This window comes from Vidua macroura, chromosome 8, assembly GCF_024509145.1.
Source record: "Vidua macroura isolate BioBank_ID:100142 chromosome 8, ASM2450914v1, whole genome shotgun sequence".
Classification (NCBI taxonomy): Eukaryota; Metazoa; Chordata; class Aves; order Passeriformes; family Viduidae; genus Vidua; species Vidua macroura.
Genome location: NC_071578.1, coordinates 25,252,791 through 25,278,632, shown reverse-complemented (window position 1 = coordinate 25,278,632; position 25,842 = coordinate 25,252,791). Strand labels below are relative to the sequence as shown.

Genomic DNA, 25,842 nt, shown 5'->3' with positions numbered 1-25,842 from the left:
TTTTCTTAACTATCCAGAAACCACTTATCTTGACAATAATCTTTGCTATGAAGCCTGTGTGCTTAGATTGCTATATCTATGTGAATGCAATGCTAATACAGTGAAAACCTTCCTTATACTTCCTAGATTAGGTTTTAAAAAGTTACAACACCAGCTACCATTAAAATTCCATTAAACACACATAACAGGATTCTCATGTGATGTGCAAGAACAAGATGGAAAATGCACAAAGATGACAGAAGGGACAAACAAACTCTTCACGAGGATGATATGTAGGGACACACAAGCAGCCTTGCAGTAGTCTGAGCATTCATCATACAACCATCAACAATACACAGAAGATTTTAATAAGGGGATATTTTCACTTTTGAAACAAATAAATAACATAAATCAACATAATATCCCATCATCATGTGTTCACTATTTTTTTTCTTTATAAAGTATATTCGCAAGCTAACCATGTTTAGAGTAAGAAAAAAATATCAGAGAGACTTGCAATAAGCTGCCCAATTCTTTCAATAAAATGTGAATTACCAGGTACCTGCTCTAGGAGTAAAGTACAAAGTATATACACCTAAGATAACACCTTGGGAAAATCCCTATCACTTCTTATTCAACTGCTTACTTAACAAAAATAAAATCTACAGCATTAGAAGCAAATGTGCCCTTGGAGAAACTCCATCAGCTGAAGACATTGATTAATAGTACTGCAGTGTTCCACAAGACTCCATCTTCTTTCATAGCATGCTCCATAACAGCTTCTGTCAGAGCTGTTAATTTGGCAACAGCAAGACAGAGTTGTTTTTATCAAAACTGGCTGGTGGGGTGAAAAGGAAAAAAAAATAATTAAACTGTAGCACTCAGAATTGCCTTGCAACAGCTGGTGACTAACAGCTGAAACAGGCTATTAGAAAATGGTCCTAGTTTGTTCATAATGTTTTACCAGTCACACATTTTCATTCTTAAAAACTGTTACAGCTCACAGCTAACAAACTTGGTCTACCTGGTTAATTATGGGAGGCTCACCTAATCAAACCTTGGCTCAGACCCCACAGTCAAGAAACTTCTGTCAGGATCAGATGGGCTGATGCAGCATCTTTGTAGACTCAACATGCTGTGAAACCAAGCACTGTGTGACCAGAATGCTGGTCATAACTATTGCCAGCCATCTCCTTCCCACACCCAAACTTAAGCTTTTTGTTTTCAGATGATCTCAACTGCTCAAGCAACATTTTTTGGAAGACAATTTGCTCTGTTAAAGCATGTTACAAGTAGAAGTAGGCAGGAACGGGGCTTTATTATTCAACCTCAGATGTCACTGGTCCACAACACTTTCTTCACATTCACACAATGTTCACAACATGCTCTTTTAAAAAGAAAGTTATGGGGATTTTGCCTAAGAAATGATGTTAAGTTTAAAATCCTGAAGGAAATAATGGAATTAATTCAGAAAACTCTCATCCCACCATACCCATTTTGCTAAAGACACTCCCACCTGTGCCATCTGCAACAGGTACAAACAGGCTGCCCTTTACAACAGGGTTCCTCAGGTACACAGGAGTGCAGCCTGATACTCAGTGTCAGACATGCTGTAACAAAACTCACACTTTAAGCCTTTCTTTCAGTCACACGGAACAGTGACTTATTTCTCCATGCTCTTGAAGTTCCTCTAAGCAACAGTCTTGATTTGAAAACTGACTGTATTCTTTCCATTTGTTATTAGCCATGAACTTGCTGGAATGAAGTTAGGCTGATCAGCCTCTAGTTTTCCAGATCTTCCTCTCATAAAGATCTTCCTTTGTTAACATCTTCCTTTTCTTCAAATTTTATGCAAGTTAACTTTTATGTGACTGTTCAGAATAACTAAAGCCAGTTACAAAATCATAAATAGGCCAACTAGATACAGCAGTTAGAGAAGCTGGAGCTTAATCAAATAACAGGAGTAACGATGGTAACATTTTTCCAGGTAGTATTTTCAACACTTCTCACAAACCAGCAGTCTCATTTCAATATATTATCAGCCAAAAGAGAAGCACAGGATTTATAGCCAGAGAAAAAGACTGCTGATTAATTAATCTGTGGTCCTCATGCACAAAGAAAAGAGAAAAGCAGAGAAATGAAATGGATCTAATGTACTTCATGTTGTGGTAAGAGACAGGATGTTCAGAACTCTTCCACCACCTGTAGTTTATCTTTGGGTTCACCACTGCAGCTCAGTTTCTGCAAAGTTTTTCTCTTACTTCCCATCTATTGTTCACACAGATGTTTATCTGTAAAATCCAGGCACTATTGGCTGAAGAATGGCATTACTCAAAGACTGAAAACATAGCACAGAACTGACATAAAAATAATGAACAGATTTCACAAACCATTCAGAAGTTCAAAGGCACAGGAAAGGCTTTGAAGCATTTCTTTGCAAGATAGCACAGAGCAGAAAGAGCTCAGGCAAAGTTAAAAAAATAAAGACAGAAAGAGTCTGCCTTTGCCTTTTAATAACTTCAGTGTACCATAAAGCCAGTTTGGCAAATGGAGATACTAGTCACCAAGCACACAGATCCTATGTGCTTGTATACAAAACAGAAGAATGAACATAAGAGAATACAAATTCAAGGCAAGTTTAACATCCTCCTTAAAGGGTTGGAAAGAAAATTCTTTTGTAACAACATAGGAGGCAAATGCATTTGTGTGTTGAGGTAGGTTGTCATACAGCAATGACAGCACCAATCTAGTTATGAGGATGTGTGCAAGCAGATGGGGAGCAGGGAGGAGGAGAATCAATACCTCAGAATTAAAATCACCATAAAACTCACTTCCAAAAAGAAGAGGAATCTCAGAACCTCTCTGCTTGTGGATAGCTGCTGTACTTAACCACTTCAAGGACAAGTGAACATGATGGCAATTGAAGTCTTACTAGCTCGTAGTACAACTGAACAGCGAGGGCACCTGCCCTCCACTCCTGACTGAGATGCAGATCAGTGAATGTGCTAATGGGCACTTTCTCTTACTGCTTGAATTCATTAAACCCACACTTTTACACTCCCTTTTCAGTGGGGGGAACCATTCATTTCCATACCTGTATCATTCTCTTCTCTTTTAACAGGAGAACTCTGACTACATATGCATATAACTTCCTTCAGCTGAGGAAGTTTCTTAGCTACTAGAAACCTTTGCTAAAAATAAGAAGTTATTCAGCTACATCATGTTCCCCAGTTTTTTTCCTCTATGTGGAAACACAATCACTTAAGCACTCCATGGGGAATAGAGTGGACAGAGGGCCAACAGACTGGGAGCATCTTTCTGAAGTTTTTCAAAGATGCACATTTAGATTTAGTGGTGCTTTTTTAAATATAAAGACAGCTCATACCCTGTGCAAATATTTGTTTATAATAAAAGGAGGAGAGTAGAGAAAAACAGATTTTAGAAAACATGCTTTTGAAAGAGAACCTGTTGATAAAGGCTAAATTCTGCCCAGCATCCTGCTCTTACAAGCTCATAAAAAAACTCTGATTATCAAGGGTCACAGTTTAACTCCTGATCAGGGACAAGCAGCAAATTCCAACTAAACTCAGTTTAGATTATTTGAATATGCTCCTCAGCTCAGATGCTACATTTAACTTTTGCTGCTTCCTGAGGAAGTAGTTTTACTGGAGCAGGAGGGGGCAGCCACTGAAGTAAGACCAGTTATTTCTATCCTTACCTTTTCACTCCATGCCCACAGACCAGCTGCAAGGAAGGCCACTCCAGCTAGCTAAAATTAAAAAAAAAATTAATTAGATGTACTAATCAACCATATTCTCAAACTTGGCTAGTAGCACTAGTGCTCAAATAAAACAAATATTGCCTGTAATTTGAGACAACAGTAATGGGACTTTACTCCCCATGAGTCAATCTCCTACAAAAATTATTTGAAGGGCATTTATTCCACATTTATGCATTTTATAAATTACTTTTTAAAAAGTATTTTAATTTGATTCTTCATGATTACTCAAGAAGTATGTGGTACTTAACAGACAACCCCACAGAGCAGCATGCAAGTGGGAGTTATCCTTGTCCCAGTGACTTGCTATAAAGTGTCTGCCTACTTTCCATAAGCACCAAATCTAACTTACAACAAAGCCTCCACTAATTCATACGTTTGGATAATAAATATTTCTGAATTACAGTCACTCAAATGAAGCAAGAGTTCCTTGCTCTAATATCTTATTCCCTTTCTTCAGTGCTCAGGCAACTTGTTCTTAACATCTAATTTCAATAATCAAACTAAAATGACCTCTCCATAACCCAAGGGCAGCTCTTCCTCACTACTTTAAAAAATTTAACCCTGTAAGGGGACTTATGGCTCTCTATGACTACCTGGATGGAGGTTGTAGTAAGGTGGATATCAGTCCTTTCTCCCATATAACAAGTAACAGCACAAAAGGAAATTGCCTCAACCTGCACCAGGGGAAGTTTAAACTGTATATTAGGAAATACTTATTTCCTGAAAGAGTTATAAAGCACTGGAGCAAGTGGCTTAGTCACCATTCCTAGACATGTTTAAGGGATGTATAGACATGGCACTTAGGAACATAGACTACCTGGCAGTTTGGTCAACAGCTAAATTCCACCTTAAGAAATCTTTTCCAGCCTAAATGATTCAATTATCCTGTAGAAAGGACTGAAGTTGCCTCCCCAGTGCCAAGCTTTACACACACTGAAGAGTAAATCCCAAAAACTGAAAAAACACTTTGAAAAAAGAATCCTTTTCTATAGTAAATGCAGCATCTCCCACGAACTAAATGGGCATCACAGGCAAGTTTCTACAGCACAGGTAAGAAGCAAGAATGGAACCCTCTTATAGTCACACAAGAAAACAGATGTGTGAGTGTAAAATACTGCTGGGCCCATGGGCTGCTTGCCCTAAGAACCCTTAGGGCAAGTGAAATTGTTCTGGGTTTACTGGGGAGAGTGGGGGAGAGCAAAGCCAAAAAGGGCTGCGAGCACCATCCATGTTATTCTGTAAAAATTAGTCAAATAATGTTTCACACTTCTGTCTAGGCAGGAATTATTATATGTCATATTCTGGGTCTTAAAGATTAAGCAACCAAAACCACCATTGACACATGGAGCTAGACAAAGCTGTACAAAATAAATTGCCAGAAGCAACAGCACAATGACTACTCACCTTGGACTCTGAATCAGCTAAGAACATCTAAAGTGATCATTTGGATCAAAACATAACTTGAAAAATACTATTAAAAACCACACCAATATAAACGGAACATTGACCCAGATTAACCCTTGATCTCAACTCAGTGATCTTCAGATCAAAAAAAGCAGGGAAAATAGTCAGTAATCAAACTTGTATGTCATTAAATTGCACAGTGCATGTAATTGATGAATCCTTCATTCTTTTCACTCCAAATGCTCCAGCAATGCTGGCAGACAAATGAAGACAGTTGGTATAATTTGCAGTAATCAAGGTAAATTACACAGAGAGCTGGATATTTGGAATTTTTTCTACATAAAACAAGGCAGAAAAAAATAATTGGGAAGACATATTCCACTCTCTGTATACAAATTAATGGTACTAGAATACTAAAACCATGCTATGGAATTTGTAAATAGAGTGACCTCTTCAGACTGTCTGCCTTCCATTATAATTAGCTTCTTAATTAAATTGCAACGGATTTTTGATTAAGTAGATTTTTCACTAGCATGTATTATTCTCACCTTTGAACATTAACTTTGCTCTCATGTTTTTATAAAACATTCAGTTTCAAGAAAATATACTACTTTTGCAAATTTCCATATGCATCTGTGCAAACCAGCTACCAGTAAAACAGAGTTCATCAGAAGAAAAATAAACTTAGTCTCATTAAAACAATGTGGATAAATCTATAACTTAATTCAGCTAAGACAAGTAAGTCAATATTTTCACTAAAAGCAACCAAACCAGATACATTAAAAATTCTTTAGCAAAAATCCAGTAAAGTATGAGGTACTTGCAAAAGAAACAAAGCATCAGCCACTACCATTGGCAGGTGCAATTACCAAAACAACCAATTTGCAGCAACGTAAAATAGTAGTGAAATGAAAAATGAAATTAAATCCTTTTGCTTCAAAGACTACGTGCAAGATACTTTAAAGTATCTCACTGAAAACCATTGTACAAACACACCACGGTGATCAAACTAGCTCAGGAGTTGGGTGTGATAGAGCATGCCCAGAGCTCTACAAGAGAATCAGCCCCAGGAAAATACCTTCCCTAACACACTTACACAGAGGCATCCAAGCGAGGGCTCCGAGGCAGACCAGGGAACTGATCTGCCTAAACTGAAGGCCAAGTTTGAACCTTCTTCAGCTCACTGAACTAAATGGCTGAATGGGACAACAGGCAGCTGAGAAGAAGCAAGGACAACCAAAAGTGCTCCCAGGGTGAGAGAAGGCTAGTCAGCTATTTCAAAAAAGCACAGCATTTTGAAATTTGCCTTTCACCAGAATCTGAATGACATGTAAACAAGAACAAACTGGATTTTCCAATTCACTACTGTGCTGCAGAGTCCTTGAAGATGCATACTACATGAAAGGTTGGATGGAAACATACACAAAGCAGGTCAATTGTGCCCCTTTGAACAGGCAAGTGAAACACTATTTACCAGCATTTGCTTATTTCTTGCTTTGGAACTGATAAATCCACTTTTTAAACATATTGCATCAAACTGTAGGCTCTGCTCAGATGTACAATACTGATGCCAATTCAGTGACACTGCTCCAAATGACCACTTATCCATTCCCAAGCACACTTTGAATTCTACAATTCCTATGACTCTGCTGTCAGAATCACACTACCAACTGAGAAAACAGGGCTCATTTGTTTCTCAGATGTAGGCAGCTCTTGCAATACAACTCTTGCAACACAAACTGATTGTGGGTCACTCTGCCCCTAGCTCTGATCAGCAGCAATAGGAATTGCATGCAGTTTTTGTAATATTCTTACAGAGAATACATTTCCCACTCCCTGGATAATCCTATTTTTACTGCAGTTCCACCCATGCTAGAGTAATCAGCAGCCTGCAGCCCTTCCTTCCTATCCTTGTCTCTTCAGAGACTCTTCCTCTCAGTGTCAGGAAACCACCTGGTGGTACATTCTCTCCTCTTCCTGGCACAGCAGTGCTGTTTCAGAAGTTCCTGGAAAACAGCATACATAGCAGGAGCCAAGAAAATCTTATGCTAACCTGGGTCTTCTCTTATTTTTCAAAGAGACGAACTCAGAATTTTTTCCAGAACTGAAGAGAATTTTTGACCTTCATCACCATGTGCAGGGCAAAATTCCAAATCTCCTACAAGAGGAGTGAAAAGTTCTGGTTTTGTCTCCAATAACACTTAAGAGTCACGCACAACTACAGACCTTTAGAAGATAAACCCAGATCACAGCAGCTAAAAGCTATTTTACCCTGTCCTCTCAATTCATGTAGGAGACAGTGAGCTCATATGCAACACAAAAGGCTTTGGCAGAGCGCACATGCAGTCCTTCACTTCACTGAAACAGCCATGGCCCAGCTGAGGTGCAATTCTCAGCCTACCCCAAAGAACACCCTTCCAACTGTTTGGAGGCAAAGCAGCAAGCACCAGAGAAGAGCTCACTCAATTGCAGAATGACTCAGAACAGAAAGGTGCCAAAACCAAGCTCTTCACTTGGCTTTGTTGCAGTCTTTAAATTGCACCATGACAAGTGAAGCGATTTGACAAAAAAAAAAAAAAAAAAAAAAAGCGCTTTCAAAGACAAAAAGGTCCAGCCTTCTTATCTTGCTCTCTGCAGGGCTATCTTAATGGCTGCAGTACTGCCTTATCACCACTCATTAACAAGAGTGTACTTGGACAAGCTAAGTCTTGTGAGCATGCTTTAAAAGCAAGATGGAAACAAAGCAATCGCACATTAAAATCATACCTAGGCAGAGCCTTCCTATGGCCTCCATTCCCTTTCTTAAAAGAACAGAGAAGTGGTATTACAACAGCAGTGCACAACTAAAAGCCAGAACTTTGCATTCCCAAGTGACCCACCTGAAAAAAAGAGACTTCCAAAGAATGAAGATTTACAGATTTCTAAAGGGTGAAAACACTGAGTTTGCCATAATTAGTCATATTTGCCCTCTTTGAGTTCAATATTTTGTTTAATCCCAATCTATGTGAACTGTATTTGAAGCATGACACAAATTGCAGTAACCACTCAGTGAAAAGTTTAAAAATTCTGGGAATTACTACATCACCACATGCTTTAAAGTTTAAACAGTCAACGATATCTTTTGAGCTACAATGGGAAAGTCAACATTTAACTTTAATAAGTATGACAGAAGAACAAATACAACTATTTTCATGCAACTATTTACTATTACCTGGTTTGTGCATTAACTGTGCATAAACACAGGAGAGCTCTAATAGCTTATATGGGCAAAAGGCCCTTTACATCTAGCTAAATCCACCCCTCATCCACCTCTAGAGCAGCCAGGCTGACTAACAAATGCTCACAAATAAGTTCCCAGAAGCACCTGTCCTGCAACCCAAGGAAAGTGAATCAAAACCAACATTCCCCTCCTTCAAATCTCCTTGTGAGTTATGGTTACATTTCTCCTTTTGCTTTTGAAGTCCTTCAGCTCTTTTAAGGCACACATAAAATTCACTCAGTTTCACAAATGGTGAATTTGTAGTCATCCCAGCCAGCAGGATTTCAGAGGCTCCTGAATCCTTGTGTCAGCTAAATGATTCATGGATTGCCTATAGGGGTGTCTACCTTCAACATTTACATAGCTTGTTCTACAAGTAAAGGTGCCAAAAATCTTATCAAAAGAGCTGTAGTCCCACATCAATTACTAGGTCAGCCTGATAAGGTCAACAGAAGCATCAGACCGTTTTGTTGAGGAAGCTACCAGGACTACAAGTACCTGTTCAGAAAGCTAACTCCTCCAGCCAACAGATCTGCTGAAACACAGGCTGTATTATCAATTCTCCTCAATGTTTTGGTATCTCTTTAAAAATTTTTCTTTAAAGAACAGAAAAATCTTTAGATCTTCATCATTCATCTCAAGAGAACACAGCTTCTTAAAAGTGAAAAAATGTAATGACTGCAGAGAAGAAAAGATACAAAATTTATTGCTGTGAAAAAACAGAGGCAAATTCTTTAGTCTTCTTCCCCTTACAGTGAAGACAAAAAAAAATCAGTTTTTAAAAGGTTGTCAAACAGTCATAGACCCCACTTCATAAGACACTAGAAAAAAAGCAGAGGTCTAGAAGAATCCTAATATGTTCATGAACAAGAGTGTTGATTTCTCACATATCCCATCATGAACTTCTGAAGTACATGTGCATAATTATGAAGTGATTTCTCTGAAAGCCAGAACAGTTTGGCAAGCATCACTTCTCACTTCATCACTTCTCACTCCACCACAGGTACAAGGGAATTGTACAATACAGAAGAAAAGGAACTGCAGAGCTGGTGGCTTGTAAGCACAACTTTTGACCTGGTGAAAGCATCCTCAATTGTGACACGGAAAACATCATGCCGAACAAACACTTGCACTATGTAATATTGTAGCAAATTACCCCCAATGGAACAAAAGTTTCTACAAATCTTTTCTGCCCTGGTATCCACGCAAGTATAACTCCCCTGTGGCTTAATGCTACAGTATCATGTTAGAGCACTGCACTAGTAAACAAAAGGTGGTGACAGTAACAAAAACTTCTGTGGCTTTCAGCAACTTTACTGCTAGCACTGGACAAGTCACTGTATCTGCACTTTTCCAGGACTACTCCTGCCTTTCCATGACTGCAGCTCCTAGGAGTTCAAGTGCAAACTTGTAAACATTTGACCTCAAAGTTCCAAAAGGAATTATTGAGTTTGTCTGAATTGCTTCCTCACCTTCCTCTCACAGACATCTTCACTCTTTCTAGTGGAACACTAGGCACCAACCTTGGCAGGTGCTTCATTAACCATCATACACATCTGAAACCACTCATCTATTGTTGCACCGTTTCACACTCACAATTCCAAACATTATAGGCAGGTTAGTCCATAGCTAAGTATTTCAAGACTGTATCAGACAATTCAGCTGCCCACGGAGCACAACATGTGTTGCCAGCTGTTGACACTCTCTGAAGAAGCTCCTTTTTACTCTTCTGCATAGTATATTTACAGCTACACCACCCAACAAAGATTAAAGATGATCTGAAAGGAAACATTACAAAAGGATTCTTTTAACAGGGAAGCAACTTAACATGGATAATATGGACAGAGTTCTCACACTTTCAATAATAATTAATTTCTCATAAGGGATAAGATTCTTCAATTACAAAACACCTGGGGCATACTATACATCAGTTTCCTGCTTTCATGCAACTATTGCAGTTTGTTCTCTTGAACAGAGTAATGAAGTTAATAAAACTTAGCTGTGCCTAAACTATTTCAGCATCTACATTTCATACTCACCCAAAAGACAATGTTGTAGCTGAAGAGCAAGTATTTGTACCAACAGCTGACTTCTGCATTAGAATATCGGTAATAGTGCATCTTCTATGGCACAGCGTCTGCACAGAAGAGAAAGAATGATGGGATTAGGTAAAGATTTCATGAATAAAGGTTCTTCCCAAGCCCCTCTTGATCTGTTGAGAAAGAGAGGACAGTAATCAGTACCATATGCCAGCCAAAGGCATTTTCGAAGTCAGCTCAAGTTTCCACTCACCCTACGCTTCCCTTCAGTATGTTATAGGTAAAAATGATCAAGACGAATTTAATAATTAATAAAATAGATTTTTATTTCGCGACCGAGATTCGGTCCAAGACAGCCACAATCAAAAGGTCAGTGCCAAGCCCAGGATCGGCGCTGGGTGAGACACAGGTCCGACCTCTACAGCAGAGGGTCTCCTATGTTCACACAGACTGCTCTGTCCGAGCAGTTCTTAATACTGTCTATTTTGCCTGAGGCAGGGTTTCTTGTCTTCTTTTCACAGGTTCACATATATTCACGTAGTTTCTTTTCTCTGCCTCGAGCTGAACAAAACCGTGTCCAGGAAGGGATGTATGTCGATCAGGGAGTTACTGGAACTCGGCATTGAGATGCATCTTCCTGATAGCTCTGGCTATCCCAATCTTAGATATTTATCGAGTATTCATTGCTTGGGTATTCCTCAGATCACCTTGGAGAAGGATCAATCTCTGAGAGCCACATTCATTCCCTTGCAAATTAGGTCCTTTTCTCTCTGCTGCCAGCTGTGGTTTCAAAATACCGTGAAGCAATCTTCCCGACTCCGGTTTGAGTGCTAAAGAAACCTTGTAAGAATATTTCTTACCAACATAACATATTTCATACATCTATTTCTCATAAGCACGAATTATCCAAAATACACATAACAACTATCTGTTGCTTAATAATCTTATCTTTAAGCACCCTAATGTAATAACAGGGCAGGCACACCCACAAAGGAAACTCACTACACAGCTAGCCTAGGAAGATCTACATCAGCAAGTTGACACTCATCTGCCTTCTCACTCTTTCAAAACTGTTTTACTTCTGGAAATGGCTGCTTGGGCTTATCCACAAACCCTGTGGATTGTACATCCAGCAATCCAGCTAGCGGGATACCAAAATGGTTACCTGGAATCTCTCAGTGTCTCTGGATTGCTAAACACAAAAGGTAGTTGTACCAACTCTTCCATATTTGCGTGTTCCTTTACAAGATCATCTATTGCAAGAGGTTTTATTCTCAAGAGCCAAAGTCCCACCGTTTAAAACCCACCTGCTCTGTGGATTTCGTTTGCTTCCTCACACACACACACACACACGAGAGATAAGGTTCAACCACAAGTCTTGCTCAAGTGTTTCAGACAACTACAGCTGTTCAAAGTATCATAACTAAACCACCTCTGCAGAAATGCCATGCATAAGAAAAACAGAACAAGCTGTAAATTCAGAGCAGGAGTGAGCACTTGCACAGCCCTCACATTCTGGACAGCTGAGTGCTGCCTAAGACAGATGAGCAGCATTTCAATCCTCCACTTCCTTGACGTAAATGTCAGTGGAAGGTTTGCAAAGGCAAGGAAACAAGAATGCAGAATTTTCAAACACCTCCTAACTAAGAAAATGTACTGTGCCACCCTAGTCATGCACAGACAGCATGCAAAAACCAAGCCTACCCAGTAAATCTGAAACCCAGACCATGGAATGGACAAGTGGACTGCACGACATCCACAGCTATGAGAAGGTAAACTAGGTTTTTGGGGGTTGTTTGTTTTTGGAGTTTTTCTCCCTAGAAAGGAATCTGCACCTGAGTATAAAAAACACTCCCACTTACAGAAGAAACAGAAGCTGGCTTTGAGAATCTCATCCCATTACTAGAGTGTGAATTAATACTTGAGCTTGGTATTTCTAGAGTTCAGATGTTGATTTCCATATAATTTTAACCAAACACTAAAAACAAGTCTTCTTCCTTCACCTTATAACTTCTAATGTGCATGGTCCATTTAGAGCAAAAATCATTTAACTTTCATTAAAGCAAAGGATATTGTATTTTATTGGCAGTATAGGCAGTGACTGGAAAAGACCCTCCTACATGTGGCCAGTTGTACCACATAAAATGAGTTTTGTAATTTAGTTACTGACCTTTGCAACCATCCAATGTTACAGACAAAATTTAGGAACCTTTACAACTGTTATGAATCACAGCAAAGAACTCTTGCTTAAGCACCATTCTCTTGTTTATCTAAGTCCACAACTGAGTGAATATAAGAAAAGGAACAAAGTTTTGCTTTCCCAACTTCATTTCAGTTTCTAGCTCCAAATAGCAATTCTTATGTCAACAATCAACATGCATACACTTGTCCAAGTCAGTCAGTCTGATGTGCCTGGGCAAGAGAGGAAAGAGAGGGCACAAGAATAGAATCCCACTAATCTGAGCAGAGTTCAAGACCCATTTGTATGAGTGTAATCCCATTTTACAGCAATACACTGGCTGCCAGTGCAAATATATTCTCCAGATGCAGACACATCGAGGCTTCCATCATTGTTCTGCCTCCTCCCTCTGAAAATCAGGAACATGGTAAAAGACAGGAGCAGCAACTGCAAAATGCACATAAGGAACGTTGCTTTTGCTGCTGTTACATCTACAAAAGAGAAGGCAGCAGGTTGCATTTAGCTAGCACATCAATCAGTTTCACAAAAATGAGGTTCTGTTAGACAAAGAGCCTTAAAATATAACCCGAGGCAAAAAGGCAAGCAAATCATTTCACAACCTAAAGTACAAACATCATCTGAAGACTTACTTTTTGTCAGGTTACCCTCCCTGGCATTGGACTTACATTCAACTGTTCAGCCCCAGCTTCACTGAAACAATTCACAGGAATAAGAGGATTAAGAGTATCCTTATTCATAAGTACTACTCCCCACCAACCTCACTATTCTGACCACCAGCTTGCAAGACATTTCTCCATGCTTCAGACAACTGCTAAGATGTCCCAGTCAATACCAACCACAGTATTTTAGCAGAATGAAAAAGTAAAATACTTTTTTCAGCATACACACCTCTAAATGCTCAGAAATGATGAGGGGTGCATTACCAGTACTAGCAAGAAGCTGTCCTGTAACAGCACACAGCTCCTCAGACAGATATTAGCTTCCAAAACACCTGCCTATCTTAAGAGCTGATTTGGCTTGCTCTGTGCTTACCTTCATCAGAATTCTTTTGGTGGTTCTTGACAGACCACTGAACACAGTATGGCTGGTATGGGAGTAGCATAATAAATCTGAAGTGCAGGTACGTGATTTTTTCCCCCCTAACACTACAAACAAATGAAGAAGTCCACTCAAGACTACACAGCCACCTTCCCTGTGTTTATACTAAAAGCAGTCATGTTTCCTAACACAGAAGGCATCTGTTACCAGTCCAGAAATCTGCTTGTCAGTAATTCACTTTGTTCACAGCACAGGCTGCATGGCTATGGTTAGGCAATACTAAAAACACTTGGAAGATTAAAGCAGTATGTGGGCAGCACAGACTAATAACGTTCTCTACTGTTTCAGACAAAGCAAGTCACACTGTGTCAGCTGACAGTTATCACCCACTCACAGCAACAGGAATTTCTAAAAATCCAATACAGAGCCCTGCTGCTTTGGTAGAATATAATTTTGTCTTGGTGTTTACAGCTTTAGTGAGAGGGGGAAAAACATAGTCATTCATTGAGAGGATACTGCCATTTCCAAAGCTTTTCAACACCCACAATTCCACTCTTACCTTCAAAATGCTACAGCAGTGATATTCCTAATGTGTATTCCTAACTCTCATAAAACACACAATGTCATCTGTTGAATAATCTAATGTAGATATGCAGAGAAATCCTCACGGATAAGATGTTAAGTCTAGAACAACTGCAACAAAGTAATTTTCTAGATTTAGATCCAAAAATTATTTTAATCCTCCAGAGACATTTACTTTACAAGGCAAACCTAAGTCACACTAAAACTCCAAGTTCAGCCAATACTGCCACCATATAGAATCCTGATCCCCTTCCCTGCCCCTCCTAAAATCCACAATCATTAATCAACCTACTCAGTGGAGCAAATAGCCACACAGCAAACCACTAGCAAATCTTCAGCTCAATCCTGTAATCTTGTACCACACACCAAGAAGTAAACAGGTTTAAGCCTTCAATCTACCTTGCCAGACCGTGTACAAATGCCAGCATGGGGGCAGTCAGGAGGTGGCAGGAGAACAAGCAAAAGCTTTCCCATGAGTGTGCCCATGGAAACACAGCATCCCTCTAGTGCCAGCCTACAGCAGCAGCACACCTGAAGCTATTTTTACACACGTGAGGCTGGGGAACAGGGGCACAACTGAGGTAAGAGGAAAAAAAAAGTCATTTGCCAAGCTCTTGGCTTCTCCAGCACTGTTCATCAATACAAAGCATTACATTTGTATGAAGCTGGTGAAGCAAATGGACAAAAAAGAATTTGCTGAGGAGCAAGAATTTTTAAAATACAGCAAGAGATGTACTCTGGTCTACAAACTTGTTTTGATATGACTCAATTCTATTCCATCAAGACCAAATATATATCAAAAAGCATCAGTTCATTTAAGATATGGTGCCATTAAAAACAACTGTTATTCTTTGAAGGTGCTCAATCATTAGGAGTTTTTGTGAAGGTAAAAGGAAGCCTAATCCCTGACCAGGAAAAATTCTGAGATATTCTTAGGACCTTCTAAAAATGGAACAACTAAGAGGCATCTATAGATTGCTCTTTCCACATTCTAGAGAGAAGCTGACCACCAAAGGGGTCCTAATGTTCAGAACAGTATCTGGGTGCTGTCCATCAAATCTTCACGTGAAGAGGCTGAGCTGGTACAGCAAAAAGCAAGACAAACTGACAGGATGTGATGCTCTTACAGGCTAACCTGCTCCTGGAAACAGACAGTGGTCCTGCTGATGACTCAGGAACTCCAAGCAAGCATGTGTCATTTCACAATTCTGTCTCAAAGAAACTCAGACTAGGGCCTCAACAAGAACAGACAAGCTTCTCTTAAGGAACACTAGTATAGTTTATTTAGTTCTGCTGCAGTTCAGATGAGCAGAGAAACATTTGCTCTTTCTTAGAAGGAACCTGAGGTTTAATCAACAAATGGGCATTTTTTTAACCTGAAAGTCTTGTGATGAAAAACAAATATCATTAATAGGCTATCCCTGTTTTGCCAGAAAAATAATGGCAAGTAACAAATCTCAGAACTCAATGGAAAACATGGCCAAAGCCAGACAGAATTCTTAAGACATCTCTTGGGACCCTTACTTTGTACTGTGCTGAAGACTCAAAGAATATTTCAAGCAGAAGCTGTTCCACTGTAAGCACTAAAAAAACACTCAGAGAAGAACAAATCCCCAACCTGTCGGGAAGGATTTCATGTTCCAGTGACCAGGGTTTAGTCTATTTCTGCATCACAAACTATAACTTAGGAAAACTTGTCAGAAACACACACCAGTGTTTCCAAACCTCAAACAAGGAAGCAGTAATTCAAAAGAGCTCCACTCCAGGTCTCTATACCTCACACTCATTATGCTGCACTTTTGGCCAAGCCACTGCTTCTATGTGGATGAGTTGCATCCAAAACACCATGTAAGTGCTCAGAACTCAGAGTAACATTCACAAAGTGGACATTCCACATTTTTGGGAACAAGCTACATTGTCATCAAGAACCTCTTCTGAACTCCTCACTTGACTAACATCACCAACCCTTTGGCATAAAAGCTCTACACTGCACAACTGTAATTCAAGGAGCTATTCAAGCTATGATTCATGGAATATTTTCAGCTCTATTTGATTTCTTAAACCAACAGAACTACACTAAAGACTTGCAAAAGGCAAGCAGAATTCAGTACTGCTCCCACAACAATTCAAAAGCTGTAAGAGGACAACAGCAGTTCTACCAATTTCACTTTTCACTGTTCTTCATGCAGAAGCTACAAAGGATACATTTGTCTGGCCTTGCTTCCATGTGAAGAAGTATTTATTCCTACTCAGCAAAAAAAAAACAAACAAACAAACAAAAAAAACCCTACTACTAATTTTAAAACAAAATCAGCAAAACAGAAGAAGTTCCAAAGAGTCTGCATTTTCATTTATACAAACCAGTCAGAACGCCAGCCAATGACACTGTACACTGAGGAGAAACACAACTCAATTATTCTGAGAATTTCAGTACATTTATGCTAGTTCTGCCCCACTGACCTCAGGCTCATTGAAGTAGTAACTGAACAGATGAGGTCGTTTCTGCTTCAACATAGAGAGGCTCTTGACAAAAGGTACCAACTGAAAGGCAAGGATCTCTTACCTAGTTCAAGCAAAATCTGCTTGAAGTAGCTGACTGCAAACAAAGCATCGACTCCGCATTCTGACTTAAAGCAAGAGATAGCACAGGAAACAAACAGAAAAGAAAATGTTACATGTAAACTTCACCTAAAAGCCAGCAATTTTCTAAAAATAAGGAGAATGCAGTGGGAGAGAGATGGATTCTTTAGTAAGATATCCATCTCTTTACTAATATTTAAGAAATGCAGAGAAGAGCAGGAGCACAAGATGTAGGGCCTTCACTGACCTTATCCTCAAATGCATTATTGGTTAAACCTCTGGAGTTAAAATTCAGTTGGATTACACCAAAGTAAGTGAAAACAACACTAGACACTACCACTACAGTTCAACAGATCCCTCATTAACATCTTAGAAAAGTTTAGAAAAATATTTTGTGACTATGAAAACTTTCTTTAATAAAGCTATTGACCAGTTTCATCTGAACAGGACATTGCCTGTGCTGCAATTTATTGACGATACACAACAAGCCACAAGTCATGCTTTCCTTTTACTTCACAGCATGTTCAAGTATTGGGAAACACATAGAAGCCAGTTAGTCATTCTGAGCAGGAATTTATCCACCCCAGGGTGCAAAACCTGACAGAACAAGCAAACAGAATAATCGTAGCTGACCCAAACTTCCCAGTTGCTTTCTACTACCTCTCATGAGAGCAGATACACACCAACTCTCTGTAACATTGACAGATGCAAGGCAAAATTCAAAGTCTTCATGTAAAAGAAGCATGTAATTTGATTTTTTTTCCCCCTTGTAACAGAAGGTTTTGGAAGCCTTACAAAGCAAATATCTTATCTGAGGAGCCAGAACTTCCAGTTTTGGGGAATATTTTTACTTCTATTTAGTAATCCAACATGAACCTATTTCATACACTTTGTCTGCTCCCTCCCACACCTCCACACAGACCAGGTTTCAAGAACTGAATGGGCCCCTCCATTTGCAATACCACTTCATAGCATAAAAAAAGACAGGAAGCCACCACCTTTCTTTGCTGACAAATACACTCTTTCTTCAGGGAACATCCTGAAATTTTATATATATTGTGACTTGTCTGCACTTCCAGGAATGCCATTTGTTTTCAGTCTCCAGTTATATTTCAGTCTAAAAGAATATATCTTCATTTTCTCTTTTCATAAGAAAAAACTCCTGAGAGACTGATTATAGCAATAATCAAAGAAGTGATGAGCATATAATTTGCTTTGGGTTTTGCGGTTTGTTTCCTTAAAAATGTTCCTTGCTTTGGATACAATGTGCAGTCTGTCTACATCCACACCACATTTCTTAGCCTTCACACTGAACACTCCTATATATGAATTTGTATATATAAACATATCTATTACATATAATAAAATGGATATTTATATTTTAACAGTTTAAATCAGATCAAGATATTTCTTAGTTAAAAAATATTAAAATTCCAGGGTTGAAATCTGATCTCCAGTAACGAGGATGCTAAGTAATGACTGCAATATCTGGATAATACTAGCGACATTCACCACTTGCTCTGTTTAAACAATGTTGACACCATGTCACAGAAACCAGATAGGGAGTTCTATCCACAAAACCTCTTTTTTTCCTCCCCTCCCACCCCAATTACCAGGGCCTATGCTTTCAACACCAGAGCAACACTCATTTCAAATGAGGCTCCAGGGAAGGCTACTTTTTGGGGAAAGGCATGGGGGGTTTGGGGACAATGCCCTCAAAGCTTTCTTTTGCTGCCCTCCACCTCCAGCAGCTGCGTTCATAACAACCAGGACAGCCGCATTTTACTTGCCAAGGACGACAATCACCAGCTTCCAAGCCACAAGAGAAGATGGCTCTTTGTGGCCACGTAGACAGTTCAACCACTGTGTAATTTTTCTCTTAACCTCCTTTCTGGTAAAGAAACACACTCGTGAAATTTGCAAAACCCAACTAGAAGATAAACCTCTAAGGCAGCACTGGAAAATCTTAAAGATGTGACAAAACAGCCTTCACCAATGGCTCACAATCCCAGCCACTTCAGCAGAGTCAAGGTCTCAGCCCAAATACACAGGAACAATTAATGCTTCAGGAGTTATAGTAAGCAGGTTTGCAGAGCACCCTGCACATGCTACCACACCACAGGGAAAAGATTAAAAAGACAAAAACCAATGCTGCTTCAGGACAAGCCCATGCTTGAACAGCTCCAGCCCTTCCCCCCAAAGCCAGTGCTCTGGCAGGTCGTGAGAAAGCCTCCACTGTCTCGCCCAAAGTCTCTGTATCCGCCCCTGGGGAAGGAGGAAAAACAGGCTTTCCACCTCTCAAGATGATGCCAAGAACAACACTGTGCCATTAAGAGATCAGGGCAACAAGGCTGTGAAGGGACGCAGTCACTGCTCCTTCCAACACAGACCTCAGTCTCTGCAACAGCTAATTACAAACATGCCAGCAGAATTAGAAGGTGCAGAGCTTAGACAAACACTTCCCAACCTGTGCCTTCAGTAAAATGAGAAACATAGCTCCTGATGGAAACAACATGACAACACAGGAAACTGCCACCTGAACGGGCTGACAGTACGGTGTGACTGGCTACACGAGCAGCACAGCTCAGATAAAATACCACCACAGAGCTAAACTACACCCTCCCTTCTCACTCGCTCCAGCTGGACAGACTCTTTCAGCTGAACATTCCCCTGTTTCGCAGGAGCAGACCACTGCTATGACCACTGAATCAAAATATCCTTTGCAAGCTCAGCATGATGGACACTTGGCAAAGAAAGCTGTCTTGCTGTCTTCCAAGAGTCATCTCAACAATTGCTTTCCAAGAGTCATCTCACTAATTGCCTTCCATTAGTTTCAAGTCAGACAACTCTTTTGATGAACCTTCCTCCTCCACAGGCTTGCCACACAGCCAAACTGAAGTAACTTAGTACTCAGGGCAGGGTAGAAAGCTTTGCTGTTTTCACCCTTTATTCGATACAGCTACACCACTGCAGGCATATTTCACCCCCATGAAGTCCTTCCCTGAGCACCATCTAATAACCAGCTGTTGAGGGAAAAGCAATATGCATCCAAAGAACCAGCTCCATACCCTGCCAGTCAGAAGGCTGCTGTCACATGAAGTCCAACCTCTCAGGTGTCTTCCTTCAGATCCAAGCCACTTGAGGCAATTCCCTTTGTTTTCTACTCCAGAAGTTTCCAGATGTCAGTGAACGTATTTCAGCACCCATTTTATGCCCCAAAGCAAGAGTACACAACTTGCCAAGTTGAACAAATGAGGCTTTAAAAAATATTAAAATTCACAGCATTCTGCTGCCTCGAAATACTCCACTTCATCCTGTAGCTGCAAGGGCAGCAACTCAAACACCTGACTTTGCTACCTTCAAGTCCATCAGTTATATAGAGAAAGCTCCTTTCCAGAGGGACTCAAGTATCAATTATTTAGTCTTTGAGCAGGAAACAAAAACAGTTAAAAAAGGAAAAGAGATTTCTGGAAAGGGCTGTTGGGCCACATGAACATATTTGGGCTTGTACACAAGCAACCTGCCTGAAACAGAATGAGAATGCTAAAACAAAACAACCCCTAAAGCCAAAAGCTCTTGTGCACACACAAGCTCATCAAGTGCCAGAGCCAATTAGTGCCAAAGAGCCCCAACTACATCAGGGGGTGTCAGGACAGCTCTTCCCATTGAAGACCTTTATCAGTTTGGTATAAATGCCTGTTCTCTAGCCCGGGAACATAAAACAGGGAGAAGCTCTTTTCTAATACCACAGAAGCTCTTTTACAATACCAAGACAACATTCAACAGCGCTTACTACAGAGATCAAGGGGAAGCAGAGCCCTCTGTTTATCACACCCTTGCCTTTCCCACTCAGGTTCAGATTAAGGATGAAGACAGGCCTAAGATTTTCAGCTTTTGCACAGCTTCTAAAGACAATGACACAGAAAGAGCTCTCAGAAGAAGCACAGATAAAGCATTCACCTTAGATAAGAGCAGGAATTCTTCCACCCACATGTATCATACATAAGCTGTGGTATAATGAAAAGGACAAAACACTGTTGCTTGGCTCCCAAAGAGTTGAAAAAAGACAGGAAACACTGAAGCAAAACAAGTGCTGATCCCTCCCCCCTGCCAAAAAGGGGCTGAGGCACACTATGGACCAGAAAAGAAAATAAACCTATTTTTAAACCCAGTTAAGAGCTCTGGGTTTGGATATAGTTCCTATTGTGGCCAGTGTCTTTTTATTTGTTAAAGGTTTTCTGCACAAGTGATAACAGAATTCACATGTATCAAGCAGAAATGAACAGAATTCACATGTGACTAATCAAGCAGAGTGGTTCTTCTATCTGAGAGCTTCGGTTCCAAGATTAATGTCAGATGGGTCAAAAAGTTTAGCAAAACCCTGGCCATTCAAGGCAGTTGTTTCAACTGCAAACATCACAATCTCTTATGCAGTCAATTTTTAAGGATCACCACTTTTGCAGGTGATCCTCAACACCTGCACTTTGCTATTAACCTCACCTGTGACATTCCCAAAATAGAAGAATTTGCCCAACAATGATTTTTCAGCTACCTGAAAGCAGATTTTATCCACAAAAAAGTTGTTTTACAACACAAAAAGAAGTTCCAATATGACATTCAGCTATAGTTAAGTAGTTAAAGTGTGCATTTAAAATTAAGCCATCATAGCTTAGATATTTCAGCCCCTCCCCTTCTTTTTAGATTGCTGAATCAAAATTCAGATTCCTGTATTCTTGGGAAGATCCAAACTGTTACTCTTTAAAACCCACACATATCTAACCTTGATAAGCTTTAGTCTGACTATCTCTGACGTTGTTCTTAACCTTCATGAGATACTTTGTCTGAGCATGAGCAAAGGAATCAAAGAGAAGGATCCTGTCCCTGTCCAAACTGTGCTGGGGGCTGAAGACAGCATCAGTAGCTCCACCCAAGCCACCAACAGCAGAGCTTTGGAAGAGCCAGAGACCTTAGGACTGGGCAATACCAGAGAGGAAGACATACGACCATACTTTTAATCTAGAATATAACATTTGCATCTAGAAATAACTTCAGCTTAATTCCCCCTTAGTAACACCCTGCACCATTTACTGTTTGAGGGTCTACTTTACTTTATCTGAGCTACTTCAGCTTGAAGCAAAATGCAAACCACAGCACGTTCATGGATTTTGTGAATTGCAGCCCTCTTAGCCTTAAAAATGTACCACAGGTGGCAAAGCATGAAAGTCTGTTCTACCAAAAAACAGGAAGTTTTGACACAGGAAGCCACAATGCAAAGCAACAAGGCACAGAGAGCTCACAAGTAAAGCGTGTCCGAAATCCACAGATTTTTTCCATACCCCACCCAGGTGAAATTTTTTGTAAAAGCAAAAAAATAAAGGGAGGATCTGTGGAACAGTTTTGACAATTGCTCTGTGAACTCCACTTCCCCTCACATACACCCCAATGAGAATTCTGAACTAACACAGGGAGATCAAAACAAGAGTTTAATTTATTCACACTTATCAGTGCTCAAACTGTGCCACACCTAATCCACAATGAGAAACTTGATAGACTATAAGAATCCATTGTAGCAGTCTGTCAGCAGAAAAATTCCTCTTTTTCCAAACACCCATTTACAGGTAATGGCACATTATAGTAGTCACCCACTAAAGCTTCATAAACTAAATAAAAATACCTTTTAAGAAAATCAGAGGTCAGCCTCAAAACAATCCAGTATTCCTCAGTTATTCAATAGAAAGATACAATAAACTCATTCATCACCCAGATAAAACCAAATTCATAAGACACCATGTCAACAATTTTCTTGTTACACCCAAGAGCAAAAAGTTATGCCTTCAATACCAAGGAAAGTATCCCAATTAAACAGCCTCTTAGAGCTGAGAGCAAGGGCTTTTTATGGTCCTGTCATTAAGTACTACAAGACCTAACGCCTGTAAAAGGCAGCCCAGAGCACACTCCCTTGCAGTCCTGTCAGGTATGTCACCCATGCGAATGCTCTGCACAGACACCGCTCCCAGCAAAAGATCACACTTTTTCCGTCTTTTCTGCCACCCTCCTGCTTCCCACAAGGAGGCAGGAAGGACAGGAAAGAAGCTTTATACAGGAAACAGTAAGATTAGCTTGTCTACAATGCACGAAATGCCAGACAAAGTCTGTGCCCAAAAAAAAGAACAAGACTTAAGTGAGTTTACTTCTGATTTGGGGACTGGAGATAAGGTGACAATACAAAGGAAGCTACAAAGGAAGATAACTGGATCGACTTACACAAAAAAAAAAAAAACCAAAACACAACCACACAGAGCGCACACCACCCAGAAAATCAGCTTTCCATGATTGCGATTTAGACAGACTGCACCTTCAGCAAGTCCACCTAGGAACAAAATCAAACATAAAACAAAATGCCAACTGTGTAACTTACTTGCACATTGTTTTTTCAATATAAATAAACTTACAAACTTTTGGAAAGCTATTTCTAAAAATTCCTGTTTCAGTGGCATTATAGTTTTGAACAAGACAACCTTCTAAGGACAGGTAACACCACTATATTCCATCCTCCAAGAACAGAGCTAAAAGGATATAGATCACATCCTAAAAGTACTTTCTTCCAGTCTCATTAACCAAAGGATAAAGAACACCACTCTACCGAACAAAACTGTCCTGAACTCCTCTAAAAAAAAAAACAAAACACAGAAACCAGATCAAAAACTGCAAAGCAGTTTCCACCACAGCTCGTTCCTACTTCACACCAATGACCAGACTTGAATTCCCACCAGATCCCTCCTTGTCTCTGTACACAATTCTTCTGTCAAGCAGATGGTGCTAGCACCTCAACCTTCCACAAAAGCATGTCAAGCTTCACACATTTATTGTGAGTATAAAGTGTCTCAGTACTGATGCCTTACTCCCTGCTGGAGATAGCCAGAAATGATGGAGCATCTCACCAGGGAACACTTATGAACAAGACACACCGTGTGCTTCCATTCTCTAGGAACTGCTTTCCTTCCATTTTATCCAGAGTTCTAGGTCACAAGGCTTATGTCACTGTAACAAACTAAAAAGCAACCAAACTAAAAAGCAGTGCTGGAAGAATTTTGTCCTACCAGTTATTTTAAAAGATCCTTCACACCTCCACCACCACCTCCTTGGAAGTTCCATCAAAAAAAGGAAAAAACACCCAAACAAGTAGCCTCTTTTACAGCACGGGTTAGGCTTCTTTGTAGGGTTTTAGTCCTTTCTTTTTTTATTCAGAATGTCTCAAAATGAAATCGCTAAATCTACACAGAGAACGGAAGATAAAGCAAGAGCCGAAACAAAACTGAGCATGGAGCATCACCTCTGGTACTCCCGCGCTCCACGGCCGGGCCTGTTACGGCAGGAGGCTGAAAGGGTCTCAGAGAGGTCGCTCATTACCACAGCCGACAGGCAATTAAAGTTAAAATATTCTAAAAATTAAGTTACGGGCCTCAATCCTTACACCCACTGCGCCGCTGCCCCCTCTAAACAGCCTGGGCTCAGGGCAGGGTCTGGCAGCAGCCGGGGCGACAGCGGAGAACGGAGCGAGCAAACTGGCTGCAGCACTCCGAAAGGCCTTTTTCTACTATTTTAATTTTTGTTATTATTACTATTTTTCTCCCTCGTGGCACCTCAACGAGACAAGCTAGCGTGAACTCCCAGAGGAAGCCTCACCCGGCCTCTCGGCTTCCTTTAATGGACAAGGACAATGGCAGGGGCTCGCCGTAGCTGCCGGGAAACTCAGGCAGCCGGGGGCTGCTCCCCGCCCGGCTCGCCGGCCCCCAGGGGATGCCGCAGGGACCGCACTGCTCCGGGGAGAGGGGACAGAAATGCCGGCGTTTCAAGACGGGGAGAGCAAGGGGCACGCCGGACGGCGCGACCGCCGGGGCAGGCAGGGACTCACCGGGGCAGCAGCCTGCTCGCTAAGTTTCGCCGAGCCGGGCGGAGGGCGAGGCGGCGGTCGGCGTAGGTCCCTGCGCTGCCTCGGCTAGTCCATGGACACGGCGGCGCTCCCGGAGCCTCCTCCCCGCGTCAGCTCGGCCGGTGCGCCAGGCGTGCCCGCCGGGCGTGCCCTTGTGCCGAGCCGCCCCGCCGCGCTCCCGCCGGGCCGAGGCAGCGCGGAAATGAACGTCCCGGCCACGCCCGCTCCGCACGCCGCCGCGCTCCACACAAAGGGGCGTGCAGGAAGCCCAGCTCTGCCTCCGGAGCCCGCGGCTCCCGCCGGCTTCTCCCGCTGTGCCCCCCCCCCCCCCCCCCCCCCCCCACGGCAGACGTTCCCCCCGAGCACCCCCGGGGCCGGGCGGAGGCTGCGGGCGCCGGCGGCCCCCGCCCCTGGCGGTGCCTCCCGCAGCCCTGCGAGCGCTGCCCCTCGGCGAGGCCCGCGGCTTTGTTGTCTCGGCCTCGTTCCGTGGCCGGGTGGCTGCGTCCCCCGCCCCGGCCCTGCGTACGGGGCTCAGCCCAGCCCGGCTCGGCTGCGGGAGGGAGCGCGGCACGGCCCGCGGCCGCGCCTCTTACCCCGCGGGGCTTCGGAGCATGAGCCGGCGTGTCAGAGACAGCGCATGCTGAGCGATACTGAAGGCACGGTCGAGCCTACCTGGAGAGCCGGAAGGCGAAGGAAAGACATGAAATAAAACGACCCCGAAGAGTATTTTGAGTCTTCCGGCGTCCTAGGGCCTTTACACCTCCCGAGAGAGAGGCTGAGAAAAGAGGAGGGAGGGGAAGGGAGGGCTGAGCTGTTTAAACCCGTGTAGTTAGCGGGTGATAGCTCCCACCTGAGGCAGCCACCGCCTGGCAGGAGGGAAATGCTCCCCTGCTGTCTCGCTTGGCTCCCAACCTCCACGCTCTCCTGTTCCCTTTCCGTACCTTGTGATCTCTCTTGACACAGAGAAACGTCTCTGTCACCTTTGTTATAAGTAAAAATAAATCGAGCTGAATTTAATATTTAATAAAAAATAGATTTTTATTACGC

The 25,842-nt window shown here is 41.6% G+C and overlaps 1 protein-coding gene across 2 annotated transcripts in view; it reads right to left on the bottom strand.

The window, feature by feature from the left end:
- The window catches only part of TSPAN14 (tetraspanin 14), a 34,851-nt gene extending 9,327 nt beyond the window's left edge, over positions 1-25,524 (bottom strand). The window contains exons 1-3 of one of the 2 annotated variants that reach the window (XM_053984111.1): positions 25,468-25,524; positions 10,463-10,560; positions 3,698-3,748 (exon numbers count right to left, since the gene is read on the bottom strand). In XM_053984111.1, the coding sequence (XP_053840086.1) occupies positions 3,698-3,748; positions 10,463-10,543 (132 nt within the window). In that variant the 5' untranslated portion in view covers positions 10,544-10,560; positions 25,468-25,524. Of the gene's footprint in view, positions 1-3,697; positions 3,749-10,462; positions 10,561-24,777; positions 24,898-25,467 lie in introns of those variants that run through there. The other variant, XM_053984110.1, reaches the window with a different exon arrangement.
- Between the last annotated feature and the right edge of the window lie 318 nt (positions 25,525-25,842).